Genomic DNA, 26,963 nt, shown 5'->3' with positions numbered 1-26,963 from the left:
TAGAACATTGTGCTCCCAGCTCATAGAACCTTATGAACCTACTAGAACGCTGCGCTCCCAGCTCATAGAACCTTATGAACCTACTAGAACACTGTGCTCCCAGCTCATAGAACCTTATAAACCTACTAGAACACTGTGCTCCCAGCTCATAGAACCTTATAAACCTACTAGAACACTGCGCTCCCAGCTCATATAACCTTATGAACCTACTAGAACACTGCACTCCCAGCTCATAGAACCTTATAAACCTACTAGAACACTGCGCTCCCAGCTCATAGAACCTTATGAACCTACTAGAACACTGTGCTCCCAGCTCATAGAACCTTATGAACCTACTAGAACACTGTGCTCCCAGCTCATAGAACCTTATGAACCTACTAGAACACTGTGCTCCCAGCTCATAGAACCTTATGAACCTACTAGAACACTGCGCTCCCAGCTCATAGAACCTTATGAACCTACTAGAACACTGCGCTCCCAGCTCATAGAACCTTATGAACCTACTAGAACACTGTGCTCCCAGCTCATAGAACCTTATGAAGACTTGCTCTATGTGGGAAGAGCCTTCATGACTCTGATGTGATTTATAGATAAAGATTGATTGAACTCTGACTTTAACTTGAACTTGAACTTTGACCCTAGCCGCGGGTTCTTTAGGGAGAGTGGAACATGGGTTAGGAACATGGAGTGGTGTTCAGACCTTCAGCAGGTCCAGATCTCCGCGGTGGTCCAGGCAGCTCCAGCTGAGCGTCCGCACGCCTGCAGGATCGTCCCACGCAAACCGCCGAGCCTCGCCGGGTCCCAGCTGGTGGAGAACCTCAGAACCGCTGAGAGACCACAGAGTTAGACTGACAGGAAGTGTGTGTGTGTGTGTGTGTGTGTGTGTGTGTGTGTGTGTGTGTGTGTGTGTGTGTGTGTGTGTGTGTGTGTGTTAGGGCTGTGGTCAAAAAATCGATCCGCGATCCGATATCGATCCAAAAATGTCTGGATCGCTCTTTTCCAGGTGACTAAAGGCACTATTGTCTTTGACGCGCGAGGCGCACTATAAAAAGCGAGTGCCGGCTAAACGAAACCGAAACTTAAGATAGCGAGATGGCTGAAGCGGCACCACTAAAACAACACTAGCCTGTCTATGCATACTGTATCTTTACCTATTAAATACATAAAACGGTTCCCTTTCCCTCCGTCCAAAATGCTGCCATAACGATCAGCTGATAGTCAGCTGATCGTTATGGCAGCATTTTGGCATTTTGGCGTTTTATTTATATTCAATCAAGCCATCTGTTACATGAACAACCTGTAAATGGCATTTCACAAGTATCTGGTTGTCAAAGACTGGGTACAGGGGGTTCTTGTAGTTTTCCAATATAGATTATTGGGTCATTGTTGTTTAGTTCTGGTCATTGTTTTAATGCCATGGATATGTTACTGAAATTTCAAATAATACTTCTTGACTCTTCTCTCTCTGTGTCCCTCTTACACGTACACAATCACAAACACATGGAGCACATGGGACAGTATTTATTTGCATTATGTCTGTAAATAGATCGATATCGAATCGAATCGGATCGATTCCCAGCCCTAGTGTGTGTGTGTGTGTGTGTGTGTGTGTGTGTGTGTGTGTGTACCTCTGCCGGTAGCTGACGGTGGCCCAGGGTGTGTGTGTGTGTGTGTGTGTGTGTGTGTGTGTGTGTGTGTACCTCTGCCGGTAGCTGACGGTGGCCCAGGGTGTGTGTGTGTGTGTGTGTGTGTGTGTGTGTGTGTGTGTGTGTGTGTGTGTACCTCTGCTGGTAGCTGACGGTGGCCCAGGGTGTGTGTGTGTGTGTGTGTGTGTGTGTGTGTGTGTGTGTGTGTGTGTGTGTACCTCTGCCGGTAGCTGACGGTGGCCCAGGGTGTGTGTGTGTGTGTGTGTGTGTGTGTGTGTGTGTGTGTACCTCTGCCGGTAGCTGACGGTGGCCCAGGGTGTGTGGTTGAGCAGCAGAGCCGGAGCTGCTCCTTCATAATAATCAATGAAGCTGATGACGGTGGAGTGATCGGAGATGTTAACGTCCACGATGATCCCCCCGTACTGCACACACACACACACACACACACACACACACACACACACACACACACACACACACACACACACACACACACACACACACACACACAGACAATTTTATCTTTATTGAAAAGGGTTGCGACCCCTCGAGCTCACACGTTGCATTTTTTAGAGTTTGTGGTGTTGATTATCAGGACGTTCTAGAGAGAACCGTTCTAGAGAGAACCGTTCTAGAGAGAACCGTTCTAAAGTTAAACATAAAGTGGGAGCAGAACGCTGGTGCTGAGGCTGCAGGTGTGTGTAATGCTCCATGTGCTTAGCCCCAGATTCCCGACCTGGGGGGAAAGTGTGTGTGTGTGTGTGTATGTGTGTGTGTCTGTGTGTGTGTGTGTGTGTGTGTGTGTGTCTGTGTGTGTGTGTGTGTGTGTATGTGTGTGTGTGTGTGTGTGTGTGTGTGTGTGTGTGTCTGTGTGTGTGTGTGTGTGTGTGTGTGTGTGTGTGTGTGTGTGTGTACGGACCGTGTCGAGGCGTGTGTGTGTGTGTGTGTGTGTGTGTGTGTGTGTGTGTGTGTGTGTGTGTACGGACCGTGTCGAGGCGCGTGTGTGTGTGTGTGTGTGTGTGTGTGTGTGTGTGTGTGTGTGTGTCTGTGTGTGTGTGTGTGTGTGTGTGTGTGTGTGTGTGTCTGTGTGTATGTGTGTGTGTGTGTGTGTGTGTGTGTGTGTGTGTGTGTGTGTGTGTGTGTGTATCTGTGTGTGTGTGTGTGTGTGTGTGTGTGTGTGTGTGTATCTGTGTGTGTGTGTGTGTGTGTGTGTGTGTGTGTGTGTATCTGTGTGTGTGTGTGTGTGTGTGTGTGTGTGTGTATCTGTGTGTGTGTGTCTGTGTGTGTGTGTGTGTGTGTGTGTGCGGACCGTGTCGAGGCTCAGCAGGGTGCCGTTGTCCTGCTGGTTGAAGAAGAAGAATCTGGTGCTGGATTCGGACCCGACCACTCGGACACACAGCTTCCCCGTCGGGTCCTCGGGCCACAGCGGGAGGCACTGTGGGGGCAGACACGGTTAGAGCTCCACCTGGTGGACGGGTCTGATCTGTAGTGAAGCAGACTACAGTACCCATAATCCCCAGCGGCTGTGACCTCACACTGACCTCTGTGGAGGTGACGTAGTGCCACCTGGTGGAGGTCTGGCTGACCTCGCCCACCTCCAGCTCGTACGAGGACTTGTTGACCAGCGTGAAGAACGGACTCATGGTGACGATGCGGGTCAGATTAAAGCTGCTCATCTGGATGCTCACCCCCACCTGCACAGGAAGTACACCTTCACTTCCTGTTGATTTACTCATTTCATTTAAACATCAGAGAACTGATTCCAATCTAGTGCTTGTTCTGGAGCTTTTGACCATGTAACATGGTCTTCTTCAGCAGATTGTTGAACTGAGCTGGGTTGGGGTTTGGGAGGGTCTGAAGCTTCAGCAGAGACTTTCAGAGTTTCTCTTACCAGGAAGTCCATGTTGTTGGCGGGACAGCGAACGCAGCCGTAGCTTCCCACCGTGTCCAGAGAGAAGCCGTCAGACCAGGAGCTGGTGGAGATGCACAGCTGGAGCTGCAACACAATAAATATCAGCTGACTGAACCGACTCTGATCAGCTGATCTGCAGTTTATTAAACCTGCTTGAGAGACATGAACCGGCCCGGGTGTGAACCGGTCCGGGTGTGAACCGGCCCGGGTGTGAACCGGTCCGGGTGTGAACCGGCCCGGGTGTGAACCGGCCCGGGTGTGAACCGGCCCGGGTGTGAACCGGCCCGGGTGTGAACCGGCCCGGGTGCGGGTCTCACCTTGCTCTTGCTGAACAGGTTCTTCTTCCTGAAGGAGAACAGGATGATGTCTCGGTAGTCGGCCGGGTGTTTGACGCTGACGTCCTCGGACTTGTACTGCAGCACGCGGGACGTCTTGTTGATGATCCAGTACGGGCTGAAGAGGGACAGCAGCAGACGGTTCGCGGTCCTCAACACGTGCACGCTCACATCCACTGTCATGCTGGTGTCAGTGTCGCAGGTCAGACACACGGCCAAGAACTCTGACATTTCCTGTTCGATACGAACGTGTCCGTGCCAGTCGCGACCCTGATACCTCATCAGCACCAACGACATGATCTCACCCGACAGGCGAGCGTTCAGGAGGTCCGACGTGCCGCCTTCCTGAAGCTCGTACGAGTCTGCAGAGTTCTGGGGAGGACAAGATAAAACCAGATACTGACCCGTTAGAACAGATGAAGCATCTTTCATCTTAATACTTGTAAATGTTGTCCCCCCTCCTGTCTGGACTCTGGAGCGTTAGGGGACCTGGGTTAACTCCTGGTGCATTATGAGGTGTAGGTGGTGTTTCGTACCTCAAGCATGTAGCGGACGGTGTAGGGCAGCAGGTTGCGCAGCGTGGCCACCGGGTGCAGGTGTATGATGTAGGCGGGGTCCCAGTCCTCCTCCCCGTGGTTGTCGATGTGCTGCAGGTCGTCGGGGACGGCCAGCGTGCTGACCATCAGCGGCAGCAGACCGCTGTCGGCCGCCGGGCACTGCAGCACCGAGCGCACCTCCGAGCTGCGGTGCACCTGCTCCTTCCAAGCCACGCAGGTGGAGGACGGCCCGTACTGACCGTGCAGAGAGCCCGCCGGACTCACAAACAGCTGGTACCTGGAAAGAAACCATAAAACCACACTCTGAGCCTCATGCCTCAACACCTGCAACCAGAGCATGCTGGGAAACACCTGCAACCAGAGCATGCTGGGAAACACCTGCAACCAGAGCATGCTGGGAACCACCTGCAACCAGAGCATGCTGGGAAACACCTGCAACCAGAGCATGCTGGGAAACACCTGCAACCAGAGCATGCTGGGAAACACCTGCAACCAGAGCATGCTGGGAAACACCTGCAACCAGAGCATGCTGGGAAACACCTGCAACCAGAGCATGCTGGGAAACACCTGCAACCAGAGCATGCTGGGAACCACCTGCAACAAGAGCATGCTGGGAAACACCTGCAACCAGAGCATGCTGGGAAACACCTGCAACCAGAGCATGCTGGGAAACACCTGCAACCAGAGCATGCTGGGAAACACCTGCAACCAGAGCATGCTGGGAAACACCTGCAACCAGAGCATGCTGGGAAAGCATCTGATACTCCAGTTTACAAAGAAAAGAAAAAACAGGCTGTGGCACTTTCAGGTAAGGTTACACTCTCTGTGTTACCTTCATTACCTGTAGACAGTGTGATGTCACATTACCTGTAGACAGTGTGATGTCACATTACCTGTAGACAGTGTGATGTCACATTACCTGTATGTTTCCAAGGCGATATGAAACTCAGTCTCGGGTTCGGCCTGTCCGACTGTCTGCAGGCTTCTGGACGTTGGACAGTACTTCAGGATGGTGAAAGGTACAGAGAAGTGATTCTTTATCTGAAACACAGCAGTTAGGGTTCGGGTCAGCAGTTACTACTGATCAGGAACAGCAGCAGCCCTAGTGACACTTTGAACAGGAAGAGGTTCAGACCTGCAGCGGCGAGCGGACCGTGATGACCTTGTTGCCCTCCGTGGCGTCGATCTGCACCAGCACAGCGACGGCCTCCTGCAGGTTGGGGCCGCGGACGGTGTAGAGGCGACGGCCCGGCTTATCCACAGCGATGTTGGAGATCTCGCTGAATCCAGACGGCACTGCAGGAGACACTGGATCTTTAAACAGCTGTTTTATTAGAAACCTTATTAACTGAAAACAGCAGCGACTCAGAACATGACACAGAACAAATTATTATTATATATCTATATCTATATTTAATATCACATTAAAATAATAAATCAGCAATGCACATTAAAGTCTGAAAGGGTTGTTCCAACAGTTTGCTGATGACAGCAAACTGGGGCTGATTGGGGCATTAGCCATGTTACATATTACTATATTAGATTATATATTACTATATTAGAGAGGTGAAGGGTTAGGGTGAAGGGTTAGGGTGAGAGGTGAAGGGTCAGGGTGAGAGGTGAAGGGTTAGGGTGAGAGGTGAAGGGTCAGGGTGAGAGGTGAAGGGTGAGAGGTGAAGGGTTAGGGTGAGAGGTGAAGGGTTAGGGTGAGAGGTGAAGGGTCAGGGTGAGAGGTGAAGGGTGAGAGGTGAAGGGTTAGGGTGAGAGGTGAAGGGTTAGGGTGAGAGGTGAAGGGTTAGGGTGAGAGGTGAAGGGTCAGGGTGAGAGGTGAAGGGTTAGGGTGAGAGGTGAAGGGTCAGGGTGAAGGGTTAGGGTGAGAGGTGAAGGGTTAGGGTGAGAGGTGAAGGGTCAGGGTGAGAGGTGAAGGGTTAGGGTGAGAGGTGAAGGGTTAGGGTGAGAGGTGAAGGGTTAGGGTGAGAGGTGAAGGGTTAGGGTGAGAGGTGAAGGGTCAGGGTGAGAGGTGAAGGGTTAGGGTGAGAGGTGAAGGGTTAGGGTGAGAGGTGAAGGGTTAGGGTGAGAGGTGAAGGGTCAGGGTGAGAGGTGAGAGGTGAAGGGTCAGGGTGAGAGGTGAGAGGTGAAGGGTCAGGGTGAGAGGTGAAGGGTTAGGGTGAGGGGTGAAGGGTTAGGGTGAGAGGTGAAGGGTCAGGGTGAGAGGTGAGAGGTGAAGGGTTAGGGTGAGAGGTGAAGGGTGAGAGGTGAAGGGTTAGGGTGAGAGGTGAAGGGTTAGGGTGAGAGGTGAAGGGTCAGGGTGAGAGGTGAAGGGTTAGGGTGAGAGGTGAAGGGTTAGGGTGAGAGGTGAAGGGTCAGGGTGAGAGGTGAAGGGTTAGGGTGAGAGGTGAAGGGTTAGGGTGAGAGGTGAAGGGTTAGGGTGAGAGGTGAAGGGTTAGGGTGAGAGGTGAAGGGTCAGGGTGAGAGGTGAGAGGTGAAGGGTCAGGGTGAGAGGTGAGAGGTGAAGGGTCAGGGTGAGAGGTGAAGGGTTAGGGTGAGGGGTGAAGGGTTAGGGTGAGAGGTGAAGGGTCAGGGTGAGGGGTGAAGGGTTAGGGTGAGAGGTGAAGGGTCAGGGTGAGAGGTGAGAGGTGAAGGGTTAGGGTGAGAGGTGAAGGGTGAGAGGTGAAGGGTTAGGGTGAGGGGTGAAGGGTTAGGGTGAGAGGTGAAGGGTCAGGGTGAGAGGTGAGAGGTGAAGGGTTAGGGTGAGAGGTGAAGGGTGAGAGGTGAAGGGTTAGGGTGAGAGGTGAAGGGTTAGGGTGAGAGGTGAAGGGTGAGAGGTGAAGGGTCAGGGTGAGAGGTGAGAGGTGAAGGGTCAGGGTGAGAGGTGAAGGGTCAGGGTGAGAGGTGAAGGGTTAGGGTTAGGGTGAAGGGTCAGGGTGAGAGGTGAAGGGTCAGGGTGAGAGGTGAAGGGTTAGGGTGAGAGGTGAAGGGTTAGGGTGAGAGGTGAAGGGTTAGGGTGAGAGGTGAAGGGTTAGGGTGAGAGGTGAAGGGTTAGGGTGAGAGGTGAAGGGTTAGGGTGAGAGGTGAATGAGAAGCACTCTGACCGATGCTCAGGTTGAACAGGCAGCTTTCTTGCCGCTGCAGGGCCGACAGTTTCCCTCGGGTCAGCGGCTCAGACATGGCCTGTTCCAGGTCCATGGTCTGGTCCACGGACAGCTCGTGGAACTTTCCCTGCACCGGTAAGCCCACCGGCCTCAGGTTGGCGCTGTGCTGCACGATGAGGGGGATCCCCAGAGCGTTTCGGATGGTGAAGGGAGCTTTCTCCTTCAGAGAGGAGTCGAAGGTGGAGGTTGTGCCCTCGGATAACGCCTGAGCAGAACACAGCAAGGACACATTATGTTAATCTATCAAGATCTTTAATTTACTGTTATAAAGAGCTGATGAGTCTGTCTGGGTGTTATAACATGTATCAGGGTCAGGGTGAGGGTCTGGGTCAGGGTGAGGGGTCAGGGTCTGGGTCATGGTGAGGGGGTCAGGGTCAGGGGTCAGGGTCGTACCTTGGCGAGGTTCTGGAAGACGTTGAGGCTGCACTGAGACACGGTGATGTTCATGGTGTCCTTGGAGCAGATGTTGACGGCGGTCCGAGGTTCAGGAAGAATCACAAAGTCGTCTCCGTGCACCGGACTCTTGTCCTGGACCGGGTTGTTCTTCATCTGCAGGAGAGAACAGCAACGGTGACGTCGGGCCGAACCGGGACAAAGACTCCACCTGCACCGTCAGCAGCAGCCCTAACCCTAACCCAGCAGCTCAACACTTACCTCCAGCTCCAGGTGCCACCTGCGTCTGCCGTCGTCCACTCGCTCGATCAGAGGCTCCCACACGGCATGGACCTCGTTAAAGTAGTTCACCTGCAGGGACACAAGTCTGCCTTAGACCACGGGCTAGGGACCAGGTCCAGGTGAGTCAGGTACAGGTGAGTCAGGTTCAGGTGTATCAGGTCCAGGTTCAGGTGAGTCAGGTCCAGGTGAGTCAGGTCCAGGTGAGTCAGGTCCAGGTGAGTCAGGTCCAGGTGTGTCAGGTCCAGGTGAGTCAGGTCCAGGTGAGTCAGGTCCAGGTGTGTCAGGTTCAGGTGAGTCAGGTTCAGGTGAGTCAGGTGAGTCAGGTACAGGTGAGTCAGGTCCAGGTGAGTCAGGTTCAGGTGAGTCAGGTTCAGGTTCAGGTGAGTCAGGTTCAGGTGAGTCAGGTTCAGGTGAGTCAGGTTCAGGTGAGTCAGGTTCAGGTGAGTCAGGTCCAGGTGAGTCAGGTCCAGGTGTGTCAGGTTCAGGTGTGTCAGGTTCAGGTGAGTCAGGTTCAGGTGAGTCAGGTCCAGGTGAGTCAGGTTCAGGTGAGTCAGGTGTGTCAGGTTCAGGTGAGTCAGGTTCAAGTGAGTCAGGTTCAGGTGAGTCAGGTTCAGGTGAGTCAGGTGAGTCAGGTACAGGTGAGTCAGGTCCAGGTGAGTCAGGTCCAGGTGTGTCAGGTTCAGGTGAGTCAGGTTCAGGTGAGTCAGGTGAGTCAGGTACAGGTGAGTCAGGTCCAGGTGAGTCAGGTGAGTCAGGTACAGGTGAGTCAGGTCCAGGTGTGTCAGGTTCAGGTGAGTCAGGTTCAGGTGAGTCAGGTGTGTCAGGTCCAGGTGAGTCAGGTCCAGGTGAGTCAGGTCCAGGTGAGTCAGGTCCAGGTGAGTCAGGTGAGTCAGGTGAGTCAGGTCCAGGTGTGTCAGGTTCAGGTGAGTCAGGTTCAGGTGAGTCAGGTGAGTCAGGTCCAGGTGTGTCAGGTTCAGGTGAGTCAGGTTCAGGTGAGTCAGGTCCAGGTGAGTCAGGTCCAAGTGTGTCAGGTTCAGGTGAGTCAGGTTCAGGTGAGTCAGGTGAGTCAGGTCCAGGTGTGTCAGGTTCAGGTGAGTCAGGTTCAGGTGAGTCAGGTGTGTCAGGTCCAGGTGAGTCAGGTCCAGGTGAGTCAGGTCCAGGTGAGTCAGGTGAGTCAGGTGAGTCAGGTCCAGGTGTGTCAGGTCCAGGTGAGTCAGGTCCAGGTGTGTCAGGTTCAGGTGAGTCAGGTTCAGGTGAGTCAGGTGAGTCAGGTCCAGGTGTGTCAGGTTCAGGTGAGTCAGGTTCAGGTGAGTCAGGTGAGTCAGGTCCAGGTGTGTCAGGTTCAGGTGAGTCAGGTTCAGGTGAGTCAGGTTCAGGTGAGTCAGGTCCAGGTGAGTCAGGTCCAAGTGTGTCAGGTCCAAGTGTGTCAGGTTCAGGTGAGTCAGGTCCAGGTGAGTCAGGTTCAGGTGAGTCAGGTTCAGGTGAGTCCGGTTCAGGTGAGTCAGGTTCAGGTGAGTCAGGTCCAGGTGTGTCAGGTTCAGGTGAGTCAGGTTCAGGTGTGTCAGGTTCAGGTTCAGGTGAGTCAGGCTCAGGTGTGTCAGGTTCAGGTGAGTCAGGTTCAGGTGAGTCAGGTTCAGGTGAGTCAGGTTCAGGTGAGTCAGGTTCAGGTTCAGGTGAGTCAGGTTCAGGTGAGTCAGGTTCAGGTTCAGGTGAGTCAGGTTCAGGTGAGTCAGGTTCAGGTTCAGGTGAGTCAGGTTCAGGTGAGTCAGGTCCAGGTGAGTCAGGTTCAGGTGAGTCAGGTTCAGGTGTGTCAGGTTCAGGTGAGTCAGGTCCAGGTGAGTCAGGTTCAGGTTCAGGTGTGTCAGGTTCAGGTGAGTCAGGTTCAGGTGTGTCAGGTGTATCAGGTTCAGGTGCGTCAGGCTCAGGTGAGTCAGGTTCAGGTGCGTCAGGCTCAGGTGAGTCAGGTTCAGGTGTGTCAGGTTCAGGTGTGTCAGGTTCAGGTGAGTCAGGTCCAGGTGAGTCAGGTCCAGGTGAGTCAGGTCCAGGTGAGTCAGGTCCAGGTGAGTCAGGTTCAGGTCCAGGTGAGTCAGGTCCAGGTGAGTCAGGTCCAGGTGAGTCAGGTTCAGGTGTATCAGGCTCAGGTGAGTCAGGTTCAGGTGTATCAGGTTCAGGTGAGTCAGGTTCAGGTGAGTCAGGTCCAGGTGAGTCAGGTCCAGGTGAGTCAGGTCCAGGTGAGTCAGGTTCAGGTGAGTCAGGTTCAGGTGTGTCAGGTTCAGGTGAGTCAGGTTCAGGTGAGTCAGGTCCAGGTGAGTCAGGTCCAGGTGAGTCAGGTCCAGGTGAGTCAGGTTCAGGTGAGTCAGGTTCAGGTGTGTCAGGTCCAGGTGAGTCAGGTTCAGGTGTGTCAGGTTCAGGTGAGTCAGGTCCAGGTGAGTCAGGTTCAGGTGAGTCAGGTGAGTCAGGTCCAGGTGAGTCAGGTCCAGGTGAGTCAGGTTCAGGTGAGTCAGGTTCAGGTGTGTCAGGTCCAGGTGAGTCAGGTCCAGGTGAGTCAGGTCCAGGTGAGTCAGGTCCAGGTGAGTCAGGTTCAGGTGAGTCAGGTTCAGGTGAGTCAGGTCCAGGTGAGTCAGGTTCAGGTCCAGGTGAGTCAGGTCCAGGTGAGTCAGGTCCAGGTGAGTCAGGTTCAGGTGTGTCAGGTTCAGGTGAGTCAGGTCCAGGTGAGTCAGGTTCAGGTGAGTCAGGTGAGTCAGGTCCAGGTGAGTCAGGTCCAGGTGAGTCAGGTTCAGGTGAGTCAGGTTCAGGTGTGTCAGGTCCAGGTGAGTCAGGTCCAGGTGAGTCAGGTCCAGGTGAGTCAGGTTCAGGTGAGTCAGGTTCAGGTGAGTCAGGTCCAGGTGAGTCAGGTTCAGGTCCAGGTGAGTCAGGTCCAGGTGAGTCAGGTCCAGGTGAGTCAGGTTCAGGTGTGTCAGGTTCAGGTGAGTCAGGTCCAGGTGAGTCAGGTTCAGGTGAGTCAGGTGAGTCAGGTCCAGGTGAGTCAGGTTCAGGTGTGTCAGGTCCAGGTGAGTCAGGTTCAGGTGAGTCAGGTTCAGGTGAGTCAGGTGTGTCAGGTTCAGGTCCAGGTGTGTCAGGTTCAGGTGAGTCAGGTCCAGGTGTGTCAGGTCCAGGTGAGTCAGGTCCAGGTGAGTCAGTTCCAGGTGAGTCAGGTCCAGGTGAGTCAGGCTCAGGTGAGTCAGGTCCAGGTGAGTCAGGTGAGTCAGGTCCAGGTGAGTCAGGTCCAGGTGAGTCAGGTCCAGGTGAGTCAGTTCCAGGTGAGTCAGGTCCAGGTGAGTCAGGCTCAGGTGAGTCAGGTCCAGGTGAGTCAGGTGAGTCAGGTCCAGGTGAGTCAGGTCCAGGTGAGTCAGGTTCAGGTGAGTCAGGTTCAGGTGTGTCAGGTTCAGGTGAGTCAGGTCCAGGTGTGTCAGGTCCAGGTGAGTCAGGTCCAGGTGTGTCAGGTCCAGGTGAGTCAGGTTCAGGTGAGTCAGGTTCAGGTTCAGGTGTGTCGGGTCCAGGTGAGTCAGGTTCAGGTGAGTCAGGTGTGTCAGGTTCAGGTGAGTCAGGTTCAGGTGAGTCAGGCTCAGGTGAGTCAGGTTCAGGTGAGTCAGGTTCAGGTCCAGGTGAGTCAGGTCCAGGTGTGTCGGGTTCAGGTGAGTCAGGTTCAGGTGAGTCAGGTTCAGGTGAGTCAGGTGAGTCAGGTTCAGGTGAGTCAGGTTCAGGTGAGTCAGGTTCAGGTGTGTCAGGTTCAGGTGAGTCAGGTTCAGGTGAGTCAGGTTCAGGTGAGTCAGGCTCAGGTGAGTCAGGTTCAGGTGTGTCAGGTTCAGGTGAGTCAGGTTCAGGTGAGTCAGGTTCAGGTCCAGGTGAGTCAGGTTCAGGTGAGTCAGGTTCAGGTGTATCAGGTCCAGGTGAGTCAGGTTCAGGTGAGTCAGGTCCAGGTGTATCAGGTCCAGGTGAGTCAGGTTCAGGTGAGTCAGGTGAGTCAGGTCCAGGTGAGTCAGGTTCAGGTGAGTCAGGTTCAGGTGAGTCAGGTTCAGGTGTGTCAGGTTCAGGTGAGTCAGGTCCAGGTGAGTCAGGTTCAGGTGAGTCAGGTGAGTCAGGTCCAGGTGAGTCAGGTCCAGGTGAGTCAGGTCCAGGTGAGTCAGGTCCAGGTGAGTCAGTTCCAGGTGAGTCAGGTCCAGGTGTGTCAGGTCCAGGTGAGTCAGTTCCAGGTGAGTCAGGTCCAGGTGAGTCAGGTCCAGGTGAGTCAGGTGAGTCAGGCTCAGGTGAGTCAGGTCCAGGTGAGTCAGGTGAGTCAGGTTCAGGTGAGTCAGGTTCAGGTGAGTCAGGTTCAGGTGTGTCAGGTTCAGGTTCAGGTGTATCAGGTTCAGGTGAGTCAGGTCCAGGTGTGTCAGGTCCAGGTGAGTCAGGCTCAGGTGAGTCAGGTCCAGGTGAGTCAGGTGAGTCAGGTCCAGGTGAGTCAGGTTCAGGTGAGTCAGGTCCAGGTGTGTCAGGTTCAGGTGTGTCAGGTGAGTCAGGTTCAGGTGAGTCAGGTTCAGGTGTGTCAGGTTCAGGTGTGTCAGGTGAGTCAGGTTCAGGTGAGTCAGGTTCAGGTGAGTCAGGTCCAGGTGAGTCAGGTCCAGGTGAGTCAGGTTCAGGTGAGTCAGGTTCAGGTGTGTCAGGTTCAGGTGAGTCAGGTTCAGGTGTGTCAGGTTCAGGTGAGTCAGGTGAGTCAGGTTCAGGTGAGTCAGGTTCAGGTGTGTCAGGTTCAGGTGTGTCAGGTTCAGGTGAGTCAGGTCCAGGTGAGTCAGGTTCAGGTGAGTCAGGTTCAGGTGAGTCAGGTTCAGGTGTGTCAGGTTCAGGTGTGTCAGGTTCAGGTGAGTCAGGTCCAGGTGAGTCAGGTTCAGGTGAGTCAGGTTCAGGTGTGTCAGGTTCAGGTGAGTCAGGTCCAGGTGTGTCAGGTCCAGGTGAGTCAGGTCCAGGTGTGTCAGGTCCAGGTGAGTCAGGTTCAGGTGAGTCAGGTTCAGGTTCAGGTGTGTCGGGTCCAGGTGAGTCAGGTTCAGGTGAGTCAGGTGTGTCAGGTTCAGGTGAGTCAGGTTCAGGTGAGTCAGGTTCAGGTGAGTCAGGTTCAGGTGAGTCAGGTTCAGGTCCAGGTGAGTCAGGTTCAGGTGTGTCGGGTTCAGGTGTGTCAGGCTCAGGTGAGTCAGGTTCAGGTGAGTCAGGTCCAGGTGAGTCAGGTTCAGGTTCAGGTGAGTCAGGTTCAGGTGAGTCAGGTTCAGGTGAGTCAGGTTCAGGTGAGTCAGGTTCAGGTGTGTCAGGTTCAGGTGAGTCAGGTTCAGGTGAGTCAGGTTCAGGTCCAGGTGAGTCAGGTTCAGGTGTATCAGGTTCAGGTGAGTCAGGTCCAGGTGAGTCAGGTTCAGGTGAGTCAGGTTCAGGTGAGTCAGGTTCAGGTGAGTCAGGTCCAGGTGAGTCAGGTTCAGGTTCAGGTGTATCAGGTTCAGGTGAGTCAGGTCCAGGTGAGTCAGGTCCAGGTGAGTCAGGTTCAGGTGTATCGGGTTCAGGTGAGTCAGGTTCAGGTGTGTCGGGTTCAGGTGTGTCAGGTTCAGGTTCAGGTGTGTCAGGTTCAGGTGAGTCAGGTTCAGGTGTGTCAGGTTCAGGTGAGTCAGGTTCAGGTGAGTCAGGTTCAGGTGTATCAGGTCCAGGTGAGTCGGGTTCAGGTGAGTCAGGTCCAGGTTCAGGTGAGTCAGGTCCAGGTGAGTCAGGTCCAGGTGAGTCAGGTCCAGGTGTGTCAGGTTCAGGTGAGTCAGGTTCAGGTCCAGGTGAGTCAGGTCCAGGTGTGTCAGGTTCAGGTGAGTCAGGTCCAGGTGAGTCAGGTTCAGGTGAGTCAGGTCCAGGTGAGTCAGGTGAGTCAGGTACAGGTGAGTCAGGTCCAGGTGAGTCAGGTTCAGGTGAGTCAGGTTCAGGTTCAGGTGAGTCAGGTTCAGGTGAGTCAGGTTCAGGTGAGTCAGGTTCAGGTGAGTCAGGTTCAGGTGAGTCAGGTCCAGGTGAGTCAGGTCCAGGTGTGTCAGGTTCAGGTGTGTCAGGTTCAGGTGAGTCAGGTTCAGGTGAGTCAGGTTCAGGTGAGTCAGGTGTGTCAGGTCCAGGTGAGTCAGGTCCAGGTGAGTCAGGTGAGTCAGGTGAGTCAGGTCCAGGTGTGTCAGGTTCAGGTGAGTCAGGTTCAGGTGAGTCAGGTGAGTCAGGTCCAGGTGTGTCAGGTTCAGGTGAGTCAGGTGAGTCAGGTGAGTCAGGTTCAGGTGAGTCAGGTTCAGGTGAGTCAGGTGAGTCAGGTGAGTCAGGTACAGGTGAGTCAGGTCCAGGTGTGTCAGGTTCAGGTGAGTCAGGTTCAGGTGAGTCAGGTGTGTCAGGTCCAGGTGAGTCAGGTCCAGGTGTGTCAGGTCCAGGTGAGTCAGGTCCAGGTGAGTCAGGTCCAAGTGTGTCAGGTCCAAGTGTGTCAGGTTCAGGTGAGTCAGGTCCAGGTGAGTCAGGTCCAGGTGAGTCAGGTTCAGGTGAGTCAGGTTCAGGTGAGTCCGGTTCAGGTGAGTCAGGTTCAGGTGAGTCAGGTCCAGGTGTGTCAGGTTCAGGTGAGTCAGGTTCAGGTGTGTCAGGTTCAGGTTCAGGTGAGTCAGGCTCAGGTGTGTCAGGTTCAGGTGAGTCAGGTTCAGGTGAGTCAGGTTCAGGTGAGTCAGGTTCAGGTGAGTCAGGTTCAGGTTCAGGTGAGTCAGGTTCAGGTGAGTCAGGTTCAGGTGAGTCAGGTTCAGGTTCAGGTGAGTCAGGTTCAGGTGAGTCAGGTTCAGGTTCAGGTGAGTCAGGTTCAGGTGAGTCAGGTCCAGGTGAGTCAGGTTCAGGTGAGTCAGGTTCAGGTGTGTCAGGTTCAGGTGAGTCAGGTCCAGGTGAGTCAGGTTCAGGTTCAGGTGTGTCAGGTTCAGGTGAGTCAGGTTCAGGTGAGTCAGGTTCAGGTGAGTCAGGTCCAGGTGAGTCAGGTCCAGGTGAGTCAGGTTCAGGTGAGTCAAGTTCAGGTGTGTCAGGTTCAGGTGAGTCAGGTCCAGGTGAGTCAGGTTCAGGTGAGTCAGGTGAGTCAGGTCCAGGTGAGTCAGGTCCAGGTGAGTCAGGTTCAGGTGAGTCAGGTTCAGGTGTGTCAGGTCCAGGTGAGTCAGGTCCAGGTGAGTCAGGTCCAGGTGAGTCAGGTCCAGGTGAGTCAGGTCCAGGTGAGTCAGGTTCAGGTGAGTCAGGTCCAGGTGAGTCAGGTTCAGGTCCAGGTGAGTCAGGTCCAGGTGAGTCAGGTCCAGGTGAGTCAGGTTCAGGTGTGTCAGGTTCAGGTGAGTCAGGTCCAGGTGAGTCAGGTTCAGGTGAGTCAGGTGAGTCAGGTCCAGGTGAGTCAGGTTCAGGTGAGTCAGGTTCAGGTGTGTCAGGTCCAGGTGAGTCAGGTCCAGGTGAGTCAGGTCCAGGTGAGTCAGGTTCAGGTGAGTCAGGTTCAGGTGAGTCAGGTCCAGGTGAGTCAGGTTCAGGTCCAGGTGAGTCAGGTCCAGGTGAGTCAGGTCCAGGTGAGTCAGGTTCAGGTGTGTCAGGTTCAGGTGAGTCAGGTCCAGGTGAGTCAGGTTCAGGTGAGTCAGGTGAGTCAGGTCCAGGTGAGTCAGGTCCAGGTGAGTCAGGTCCAGGTGAGTCAGTTCCAGGTGAGTCAGGTCCAGGTGAGTCAGGTTCAGGTGAGTCAGGTTCAGGTGTGTCAGGTTCAGGTGAGTCAGGTCCAGGTGAGTCAGGTTCAGGTGAGTCAGGTGTGTCAGGTTCAGGTCCAGGTGTGTCAGGTTCAGGTGAGTCAGGTCCAGGTGTGTCAGGTCCAGGTGAGTCAGGTCCAGGTGAGTCAGTTCCAGGTGAGTCAGGTCCAGGTGAGTCAGGCTCAGGTGAGTCAGGTCCAGGTGAGTCAGGTGAGTCAGGTCCAGGTGAGTCAGGTCCAGGTGAGTCAGGTCCAGGTGAGTCAGTTCCAGGTGAGTCAGGTCCAGGTGAGTCAGGCTCAGGTGAGTCAGGTCCAGGTGAGTCAGGTGAGTCAGGTCCAGGTGAGTCAGGTCCAGGTGAGTCAGGTTCAGGTGATTCAGGTTCAGGTGTGTCAGGTTCAGGTGAGTCAGGTCCAGGTGTGTCAGGTCCAGGTGAGTCAGGTCCAGGTGTGTCAGGTCCAGGTGAGTCAGGTTCAGGTGAGTCAGGTTCAGGTTCAGGTGTGTCGGGTCCAGGTGAGTCAGGTTCAGGTGAGTCAGGTGTGTCAGGTTCAGGTGAGTCAGGTTCAGGTGTGTCAGGTTCAGGTGAGTCAGGTTCAGGTCCAGGTGAGTCAGGTTCAGGTGTGTCAGGTTCAGGTGAGTCAGGTTCAGGTGAGTCAGGTTCAGGTGTGTCAGGTTCAGGTGTGTCAGGTTCAGGTGAGTCAGGTTCAGGTGAGTCAGGTTCAGGTGAGTCAGGTCCAGGTGTGTCAGGTCCAGGTGTGTCAGGTTCAGGTGAGTCAGGTTCAGGTGAGTCAGGCTCAGGTGAGTCAGGTTCAGGTGTGTCAGGTTCAGGTGAGTCAGGTTCAGGTGAGTCAGGTTCAGGTCCAGGTGAGTCAGGTTCAGGTGTGTCGGGTTCAGGTGTGTCAGGTTCAGGTTCAGGTGTATCAGGTTCAGGTGAGTCAGGTCCAGGTGAGTCAGGTTCAGGTGAGTCAGGTCCAGGTGAGTCAGGTCCAGGTGAGTCAGGTCCAGGTGAGTCAGGTCCAGGTGAGTCAGGTGAGTCAGGTCCAGGTGAGTCAGGTCCAGGTGTGTCAGGTCCAGGTGAGTCAGGCTCAGGTGAGTCAGGTCCAGGTGAGTCAGGTGAGTCAGGTTCAGGTCCAGGTGAGTCAGGTCCAGGTGAGTCAGGTCCAGGTGTGTCAGGTCCAGGTGAGTCAGGCTCAGGTGAGTCAGGTCCAGGTGAGTTAGGTGAGTCAGGTTCAGGTGAGTCAGGTTCAGGTGTGTCAGGTTCAGGTTCAGGTGTATCAGGTTCAGGTGAGTCAGGTCCAGGTGTGTCAGGTCCAGGTGAGTCAGGCTCAGGTGAGTCAGGTTCAGGTGTGTCAGGTTCAGGTGAGTCAGGTCCAGGTGAGTCAGGTTCAGGTGAGTCAGGTTCAGGTGTGTCAGGTTCAGGTTCAGGTGTATCAGGTTCAGGTGAGTCAGGTCCAGGTGTGTCAGGTCCAGGTGAGTCAGGCTCAGGTGAGTCAGGTTCAGGTGTGTCAGGTTCAGGTGAGTCAGGTCCAGGTGAGTCAGGTCCAGGTGAGTCAGGTCCAGGTGAGTCAGGTTCAGGTGAGTCAGGTCCAGGTGTGTCAGGTTCAGGTGTGTCAGGTGAGTCAGGTCCAGGTGAGTCAGGTTCAGGTGAGTCAGGTTCAGGTGTGTCAGGTTCAGGTGAGTCAGGTCCAGGTGTGTCAGGTTCAGGTGAGTCAGGTCCAGGTGAGTCAGGTTCAGGTGAGTCAGGTTCAGGTGTGTCAGGTTCAGGTGAGTCAGGTCCAGGTGTGTCAGGTCCAGGTGAGTCAGGTCCAGGTGTGTCAGGTCCAGGTGAGTCAGGTTCAGGTGAGTCAGGTTCAGGTTCAGGTGTGTCGGGTCCAGGTGAGTCAGGTTCAGGTGAGTCAGGTGTGTCAGGTTCAGGTGAGTCAGGTTCAGGTGAGTCAGGTTCAGGTGAGTCAGGTTCAGGTGAGTCAGGTTCAGGTGAGTCAGGTCCAGGTGAGTCAGGTTCAGGTGTGTCGGGTTCAGGTGTGTCAGGCTCAGGTGAGTCAGGTTCAGGTGAGTCAGGTCCAGGTGAGTCAGGTTCAGGTTCAGGTGAGTCAGGTTCAGGTGAGTCAGGTCCAGGTGAGTCAGGTTCAGGTGAGTCAGGTTCAGGTGTATCAGGTTCAGGTGAGTCAGGTTCAGGTGAGTCAGGTTCAGGTGAGTCAGGTTCAGGTGTGTCAGGTTCAGGTGAGTCAGGTTCAGGTGAGTCAGGTTCAGGTCCAGGTGAGTCAGGTTCAGGTGAGTCAGGTTCAGGTCCAGGTGAGTCAGGTTCAGGTGAGTCAGGTTCAGGTGTATCAGGTTCAGGTGAGTCAGGTCCAGGTGAGTCAGGTTCAGGTGAGTCAGGTTCAGGTGAGTCAGGTTCAGGTGAGTCAGGTCCAGGTGAGTCAGGTTCAGGTTCAGGTGTATCAGGTTCAGGTGAGTCAGGTCCAGGTGAGTCAGGTTCAGGTGTATCGGGTTCAGGTGAGTCAGGTTCAGGTGAGTCAGGTTCAGGTGTATCGGGTTCAGGTGAGTCAGGTTCAGGTGAGTCAGGTTCAGGTGTGTCAGGTTCAGGTGTATCGGGTTCAGGTGAGTCAGGTTCAGGTGAGTCAGGTTCAGGTTCAGGTGTATCAGGTTCAGGTGAGTCAGGTCCAGGTGTGTCGGGTTCAGGTGTGTCAGGTTCAGGTTCAGGTGTGTCAGGTTCAGGTGAGTCAGGTTCAGGTGTGTCAGGTTCAGGTGAGTCAGGTTCAGGTGAGTCAGGTTCAGGTGTATCGGGTTCAGGTGAGTCAGGTTCAGGTGAGTCAGGTTCAGGTGTGTCAGGTTCAGGTGTATCGGGTTCAGGTGAGTCAGGTTCAGGTGAGTCAGGTTCAGGTTCAGGTGTATCAGGTTCAGGTGAGTCAGGTCCAGGTGAGTCAGGTCCAGGTGAGTCAGGTTCAGGTGTATCGGGTTCAGGTGTGTCAGGTTCAGGTGTGTCAGGTTCAGGTCCAGGTGAGTCAGGTTCAGGTCCAGGTGAGTCAGGTTCAGGTTCAGGTGAGTCAGGTTCAGGTGAGTCAGGTCCAGGTTCAGGTGAGTCAGGTTCAGGTGAGTCAGGTTCAGGTGAGTCAGGTCCAGGTGAGTCAGGTTCAGGTGAGTCAGGTCCAGGTTCAGGTGTGTCAGGTTCAGGTGAGTCAGGTTCAGGTGAGTCAGGTTCAGGTTCAGGTGAGTCAGGTTCAGGTGAGTCAGGTTCAGGTTCTCACCTCCAGCGTCATTTCGGCCCTCATCTGCAGCAGAGAGGACCAGTTCTTGGCGGATCCGTTGAAGGAGGACTCGGCCAGCAGCAGGGGCATCGTCCGATGACCCAAACCCGACTCCAGCGTCACCTGGACCACCTGAGGGAGAACAACACCTCATCAACAGGAAGCAGATGATCTGATTATCTTAAAGTTTCAAAATAAAAGCCTGCTGTACCTTGACCTCAGCAGCGAAGGTCTCGCCCTCGTTGCGCCCGTCCTGGTCTCTGAAGCTCTCGGTGAGCTCGGTGGCCTGGTCCACTCCCAGGAACCAGTAGTTACCGGCGTAGACGTTCATGACGGACCAGAGGTCGCTGACCTCGGGCTTCAGGTCCCGGCTCTGCGGGTCCGGTTGCTTGGTCGTCATGGCAGCGGTGATCGTCATCAGCGTGTTGAGGATGAACGGAGAGATCTGCAGAGACACGATGCCTTCACTGACCTCGGGAATAACATCTATTCATTTCTCATAAACAGCTGGTTTGATTAAAGCACCTTAACGACGACTTCCTCCACCATCACAGAGCCCTTCAGCGGTTGGTTGGGCTGGGCTTTGGTTTCCAAGACAACAGAGCAGGGCCTCAGCACCTATTGGACAGTAAAGAAGAGCAGCAGGTTAATACTGCCCCTACAGCAGGTTAATACTGCCTCTACAGCAGGTTAATACTGCCCATACAGCAGGTTAATACTGCCCCCTACAGCAGGTTAATACTGCCCTCTATAGCAGGTTAATACTGCCCCCTACAGCAGGTTAATACTGCCCCCTACAGCAGGTTAATACTGCCCCATACAGCAGGTTAATACTGCCCCATACAGCAGGTTAATACTGCCCCCTACAGCAGGTTAATACTGCCCCCTACAGCAGGTTAATACTGCCCTCTATAGCAGGTTAATACTGCCCCCTACAGCAGGTTAATACTGCCCCTACAGCAGGTTAATACTGCCCCCTACAGCAGGTTAATACTGCCCCATACAGCAGGTTAATACTGCCCCCTACAGCAGGTTAATACTGCCAGCTACAGCAGGTTAATACTGCCCCCTACAGCAGGTTAATACTACCCCCTACAACAGGTTAATACTGCCCCCTACAGCAGGTTAATACTGCCCCTACAGCAGGTTAATACTGCCCCCTACAGCAGGTTAATACTGCCCCCTACAGCAGGTTAATACTGCCACCTACAGCAGGTTAATACTGCCCTCTACAGCAGGTTAATACTGGCAGCTACAGCAGGTTAATACTGCCCCCTACAGCAGGTTAATACTGGCAGCTACAGCAGGTTAATACTGCCCCCTACAGCAGGTTAATACTGCCAGCTACAGCAGGTTAATACTGCCCCCTACAGCAGGTTAATACTGCCCCCTACAGCAGGTTAATACTGGCATCTACAGCAGGTTAATACTGCCCCCTACAGCAGGTTAATACTGCCAGTTACAGCAGGTTAATACTGCCCCCTACAGCAGGTTAATACTGCCCCCTACAGCAGGTTAATACTGCCCCCTACAGCAGGTTAATATTGCCCCCTACAGCAGGTTAATACTGCCCCCTACAGCAGGTTAATACTGCCCCCTACAGCAGGTTAATACTGCCAGTTACAGCAGGTTAATACTGCCAGTTACAGCAGGTTAATACTGCCAGTTACAGCAGGTTAATACTGCCCCCTACAGCAGGTTAATAATGCCCCTACAGCAGGTTAATACTGCCCCCTACAGCAGGTTAATACTGCCCCTACAGCAGGTTAATACTGCCAGCTACAGCAGGTTAATACTGCCAGTTACAGCAGGTTAATACTGCCCCCTACAGCAGGTTAATAATGCCCCTACAGCAGGTTAATACTGCCCCCTACTGCAGGTTAATACTGCCCCCTACAGCAGGTTAATACTGCCCCATACAGCAGGTTAATACTGCCCTACAGCAGGTTAATACTGCCCCCTAGTGGGCTGAACGTATACTGTAGAACAGTTTTGAGGTTTTACTCTGTAGTAAAAGGTTTTTAGTTCTTATTTTAAACATAGTGACCAGATTCCATGTGATCATGTGATCTCACCATCGGCATGGAAAGTGTGGGTGGGACAGTGTTACCGTGGTGACTGCTGTGTCCTGCTGGCTGCGGATGAAGGGGCAGGCCAGGACTTTGAGCTCCCGCAGGTTGGCCCTCATGATCTGGGCTCCGTTGTCTTCAGTCTGCAGGGTGAAGCCACACTGGAAGGACACCACCAGGGCGGGGGCGTCGGCCTTCATCAGGCTGGCCACAAACACCACCTCCGGGTCCACCACCACCGCCCGCACACAAGTCTTCACCGAGCAGGCTGGAAGACAAAGCAATTCATCCATTATCTGTTTCTATGAACTGTGGGTCAAATCTTCCAGAAGCATCATCATGTTAAAACCTTTCCTACTTTAAACTCCCATTCTCACAGAATCCTCCTCTTAGGTTCTCTGGGTTTTAGTCTTTGATACCAAACTAACCTTTGACCTTTCTATCGTGCTTTCTAAACTTTTGTAATATCTAAAAAATTAGATCTTTTTTTTATCAATTCATTAAATCTCAGGTTGCTGTCACTCAGTGTGTTTCAGTCAACCCAGCAGAAGAGTCCACGCGACGCCTCTGTTAGCATCTTCACATGAAGGTCTTAGAGGTGATTTGAACATGTTTGAGAGATCAGGAAATGCAGTCCTTTATGTAGTGAAGATGAATATCTCTATCAAATCTGATTTTAGACTTTGTTTGTAGGGACAAGGCTCCAGGAAACATGTACAGAAGACTTTCTTACTTCTGGATGTGTGATGATGACTGTTGTGTTCTCTAAATATGCATCCAATACTTACTTTCCCATTTCAGTTTCACATATTAAGTTGTATTCCCTCTTCTCTCCATTAGTTGACAGTATATTGTAGATATTATTCTATATTTCTTTGAATTCCAATCATGGTTCTTATTATTCCATTTTCATCCATATTTACATTGTGCTTTATTTATTTGTCAAAACTTATTTGCAGATATCTGAAATGGTCCTGGTTACTTTCCTTTTTCATTAGGGTTAGGGTTAGGGTTGGTATTTTTTATTACTGTACATATTGCTGTTATTCCACTTCCAGTGTTTAACCCTCTGGTCATATCCATTGATGTAGTCTAAGCTCTTTCTGCAGTCTATATAAGTTAAACCACAGTTTTAATGTAAAGTGGGAGACAGTATCCACCTGTTCCATCATCCTCATGTTTATTTTTACTTGCAGTCGGTTTCTGATCAAATGTTTTAATAAATTCAACGAGTACTTGAAATAGAAAAGTCCAATTAACGCTATCAAATGCCTTTTCTGCATCAAGGCTTATTAAGGCTATTTTTATTTTGAATATGATCAATGATATGTAGAGTCCTCTCTATCTTAGGTTTGGCGTCCCTTAATAAAGCCTCTCTGGTCTTCCTCAAGATTTAATTCCATTTTTATAAGTTAAATGTCAGAAATGTGGATCAGGTTCTCTCACTGAGATGAAGGAGGACCCTCCCTCTGGCTGGTTTCAGGTTCTGAGTCTTACCGGTCTTGGTGTCACTTCGCGGGTCAGTCGTGAGTTTCAGCGGAAGTCTGTCGGCCGGCGCAGCAGTCGGAGTCGGACTCTGCGGCAGAGCCTGAAGGAAGAAATCTGCAACGGCCATGAGGAACTCCACGCTGGCACACATGTAGAGTTTCTGCAGCACAGCCACCACCTCCCTCTCGCTGTCGCTCTGCCGGTACGTCACATCAATCATCGCCTCCGAACTCTGCTCATCTCTCCGGCCGACCATCCTGCAAAGAGCACGGAGCAGATCGGCTGTTAACACCACATCCCAGACTACAACAAGAAAGATCAGTGGTTTCCCAAAATGTAATAATATAATAATCTGGGTGGAAAGTGGAAGTAACTCATTTAATAACATTTTATAGAGAATATGAGACTTTGGTCATTTTGTGTTTAAAGCAGGAATTCCTTCTGAACTGTAACCTGTGTCTTTCAGGGTTAGGGTTATGGTGAACCATGAAGACTTGCACATCTAACCCTAAACTTCGGATGTTTTTGTAAAGATTTTTTTCTGGCATAGACACTTTTATTAGCCGTAGAGAGACAGGTAATCATGGGGGGTGGGGGGGTGACATGCAGCAAAGGGCCGGGGTCCGCTGCGTATGTGGCTCTAACCACTCGACCACCTGCGCGCCCAAACTCCAGATGTTTAAGGTCATGTGACTCACCGTGAGGTCACCCTATCCATGCCGGTCCTCAGGTCGTCCAGCGTGCAGGCCGTCAGGACCGTGTTCACCTCCAGGCTACCGTTGGTCAGGATCTTCCCTGAAGTCTTCAGGAGGTGAAAGGCCAGCTCGCCCAGGCGGAGGCTCTCCTGGTGCTGGAGGCCGGACGGCTGAAGGAACAAGATCCATTAAAACATCAAACCGGAGTAATGACAGGACTTAAAGGACCGTTCTGTTCTTTAAGGTTTCTCAGGTTCTTCATGAGGTCACCAACCTGTTGGGGGTCATCCCTGAACAGAACCAGTCCCAGAGACTCAATGTTGAAGTTAAACTTCAGGGTCTCCAGAGCTTCGACCTCCTCTTCATCGCTGGTTACACTCGGCTTCCCAACTTCATCTGAAATCAGTGTTAGTGTTAGACCTGCTCACTGTGGTCCTGTTAGACCTGCTCACTGTGGTCCTGTTAGACCTGCTCACTGTGGTCCTGTTAGACCTGCTCACTGTGGTCCTGTTAGACCTGCTCACTGTGTTAGACCTGCTCACTGTGGTCCTGTTAGACCTGCTCACTGTGTTAGACCTGCTCACTGTGGTCCTGTTAGACCTGCTCACTGTGGTCCTGTTAGACCTGCTCACTGTGGTCCTGTTAGACCTGCTCACTGTGGTCCTGTTAGACCTGCTCACTGTGTTAGACCTGCTCACTGTGTTAGACCTGCTCACTGTGTTAGACCTGCTCACTGTGGTCCTGTTAGACCTGCTCACTGTGGTCCTGTTAGACCTGCTCACTGTGGTTCTGTTAGACCTGCTCACTGTGGTCCTGTCACACCTGTCTTGGATGCTCGAAGCTGCAAGTTGCTCTCTGGTTTCGGGGGTTTGGGCTCCAGGCTGGCTGCCTCTCCCAGGTTCTCCGTCAGGATCCTCAGCAGCACCTTCAGGTCGTCCTGGCTCAGCGACACCTACCGACCGAGCACAGACACAGGTTCAGGACGTGATGAGCGTAGCGTAGCACGTTAACTGCTAGCTTGGCCAAACCTACGTCCTGATGGGAATGTCTAGAGAGACGCTGGCGGTCCGTTCACTACTGACACAAACCAACGGAACTACGTTACTGAGGACTACTGATGCTGGACTAGAACAAACCGTACCTTCGGGGGTCTACAGGTCGACTGGATGCAAAAACAAGAAGTCAGAAACCGTCAGTCACCCTGCGTCTAACAACCAGCAACAGACCCTCTGAAGGGTGTTTGAATATAAAGCTCACATTATTCACTCCACAGCAGCTTTGGACTATTCAGGGTCACCGAGCACCAATAAACCGGTTTCTATCGTTCATTCGCTCGTCTTCTTTTTATAAAGTCACGTGTGGATCATTAAGCTTCTTACAGCTTCTACCTGCTGAGAGGATCTCACAGGGTTAGGGTTAGGTATAGGGAGGTACGAGATGAGGAGGGTTAACCCGAACCTGCAGCAGAATCCAGGTCTGGGATCACAGGATCCAGACTCACTTACCTTCATGGGCTTCAGATCACCATCGATCTCCACGGCAGCCATCTCCTTGAACCAGGACGCCGCCAGGTTCCTGTTGATGCTCAGGTGCAGGTTCACCGGTTCCAGCAGCTCGTTGCTGGTTCGACCCAAAGCCGGGTCCATACAAGTCCTGATGAAAGACAGCAAAGCAGATTTGAAATCAAGACCTGGTTTATTCCAATGAGTCGGTCTGTGCTGAGAGGGGACAGCGAGAGTCCACCGCCTGTTAGCTGCTCTGGATGTGGGTCAGATCTTTGACCTGGGTCAGATCTTTGACCTGGGTCAGGTCTTTGTGGGTCAGATCTTTGTGGGTCAGATCTTTGACCTGGGTCAGATCTTTGTGGGTCAGATCTTCGACCTGGATCAGATCATTGTGGGTCAGATCTTTGACCTGGATCAGATCTTTGACCTGGGTCAGATCTTTGACCTGGGTCAGATCTTTGACCTGGGTCAGATCTTTGTGTGTCAGGTCTTTGTGGGTCAGATCTTCGACCTGGGTCAGATCTTTGTGTGTCAGGTCTTTGTGGGTCAGATCTTTGTGGGTCAGATCTTTGTGGGTCAGGTCTTTGTGGGTCAGATCTTTGTGGGTCAGATCTTTGTGGGTCAGATCTTTGTGGGTCAGGTCTTTGTGGGTCAGATCTTTGTGGGTCAGGTCTTTGTGGGTCAGGTCTTTGTGGGTCAGATCTTTGTGGGTCAGATCTTTGTGGGTCAGGTCTTTGTGGGTCAGGTCTTTGTGGGTCAGATCTTTGTGGGTCAGGTCTTTGACCTGGGTCAGATCATTGTGGGTCAGGTCTTTGTGGGTCAGGTCTTTGTGGGTCAGATCATTGTGGGTCAGATCTTTGTGGGTCAGATCCTTGTGGGTCAGGTCTTTGTGGGTCAGATCATTGTGGGTCAGATCTTTGTGGGTCAGATCCTTGTGGGTCAGGTCTTTGTGGGTCAGATCTTTGTGGGTCAGATCTTTGTGGGTCAGGTCTTTGTGGGTCAGGTCTTTGTGGGTCAGATCTTTGTGGGTCAGGTCTTTGACCTGGGTCAGATCATTGTGGGTCAGGTCTTTGTGGGTCAGGTCTTTGTGGGTCAGATCATTGTGGGTCAGATCTTTGTGGGTCAGATCTTTGTGGGTCAGGTCTTTGTGGACCAGGTCTTGGACTGACCTGGAGAGTTTGAGCTGGGTCAGCTGGACGTCCATGTTGTCGATGACGGCCGGCAGAGAGAACCCTTCAACAGGAAGTAGAGAGAAGCTGTTCCCCACCGTGATCAGACCCAGATCCACCACCACGGCGTTCTGGGAGGTGGAGGACTGCGGGACCACGATGAGCGGCGCCTTCAGGTTGATGTCCAGCGACAGACGGAAACTCTTCTGAGCAAAGTCTCGGACGCTGGACGCGGCTTTCTCTGCAGCCTGAGCCGTAGCGGCGCTCAGAGCTTCTTTAGCCGTCTGGAAGTTATCAGCAAACATCTGAAGACACGAAGGAGAAGTTAGAGTCTCACAAACCTCTCAGAAGTTTATTAATCTAATAACTTTTACTTCTTCCACATCTACACTGACGGTTCGGTGCTGTTGACTCACGGCGGGACAGAAATGGGACAAGGACTCCACACCAAGATGGTTCAGGTACTTCGAGTCAAGGAGGGAAGGAAAGGAGGGAGGGAGGAAGAAGGGAGAAAGAAGGAAGGAGGGAGGGAGGGAGAAGGAAAGGAGGGAGGGAGGGAGGGAGAAGGAAAGGAGGGAGGAAGGAAGGAAGGATGGAAGGGAGGAAGGAAGGGAGGAAAGAAGGACGGAGGAAAGAAGGAAGGAAAGAAGGACAGATGAAAGAAGAAAGGGAGGAAAGAAGGACAGAGGAAAGAAGGAAGGAAGGAAGGGAGGGAGGAATGGAGGGGGGAGGAAAGGAAGGGAGGAAAGACGGAAGGAGGGTAGGAGGGA

The 26,963-nt window shown here is 53.0% G+C and overlaps 1 protein-coding gene across 1 annotated transcript in view; it reads right to left on the bottom strand.

The window, feature by feature from the left end:
• The window catches only part of vps13c (vacuolar protein sorting 13 homolog C), a 90,805-nt gene that overhangs the window by 28,536 nt on the left and 35,306 nt on the right, over positions 1 to 26,963 (bottom strand). The window contains exons 29-50 of the mRNA XM_053334342.1: positions 26,194 to 26,498; positions 25,025 to 25,172; positions 24,342 to 24,471; positions 23,794 to 23,915; positions 23,523 to 23,689; positions 22,834 to 23,081; positions 21,378 to 21,604; positions 19,793 to 19,885; positions 19,479 to 19,712; positions 19,268 to 19,399; positions 8,257 to 8,346; positions 7,996 to 8,151; positions 7,543 to 7,807; positions 5,586 to 5,746; positions 5,370 to 5,491; positions 4,430 to 4,727; positions 3,876 to 4,265; positions 3,538 to 3,642; positions 3,188 to 3,340; positions 2,956 to 3,081; positions 1,935 to 2,068; positions 701 to 827 (exon numbers count right to left, since the gene is read on the bottom strand). Of these exons, the coding sequence (XP_053190317.1) occupies positions 701 to 827; positions 1,935 to 2,068; positions 2,956 to 3,081; positions 3,188 to 3,340; positions 3,538 to 3,642; positions 3,876 to 4,265; positions 4,430 to 4,727; positions 5,370 to 5,491; positions 5,586 to 5,746; positions 7,543 to 7,807; positions 7,996 to 8,151; positions 8,257 to 8,346; positions 19,268 to 19,399; positions 19,479 to 19,712; positions 19,793 to 19,885; positions 21,378 to 21,604; positions 22,834 to 23,081; positions 23,523 to 23,689; positions 23,794 to 23,915; positions 24,342 to 24,471; positions 25,025 to 25,172; positions 26,194 to 26,498 (3,933 nt within the window). The remainder of the gene's footprint in view (positions 1 to 700; positions 828 to 1,934; positions 2,069 to 2,955; positions 3,082 to 3,187; positions 3,341 to 3,537; positions 3,643 to 3,875; positions 4,266 to 4,429; positions 4,728 to 5,369; positions 5,492 to 5,585; positions 5,747 to 7,542; positions 7,808 to 7,995; positions 8,152 to 8,256; positions 8,347 to 19,267; positions 19,400 to 19,478; positions 19,713 to 19,792; positions 19,886 to 21,377; positions 21,605 to 22,833; positions 23,082 to 23,522; positions 23,690 to 23,793; positions 23,916 to 24,341; positions 24,472 to 25,024; positions 25,173 to 26,193; positions 26,499 to 26,963) is intronic.

Source organism: Scomber japonicus, chromosome 1, assembly GCF_027409825.1.
Source record: "Scomber japonicus isolate fScoJap1 chromosome 1, fScoJap1.pri, whole genome shotgun sequence".
Classification (NCBI taxonomy): Eukaryota; Metazoa; Chordata; class Actinopteri; order Scombriformes; family Scombridae; genus Scomber; species Scomber japonicus.
The sequence above is the reverse complement of the archived record's forward strand: the minus strand, read 5'-3'. Positions and strand labels throughout refer to the sequence as shown.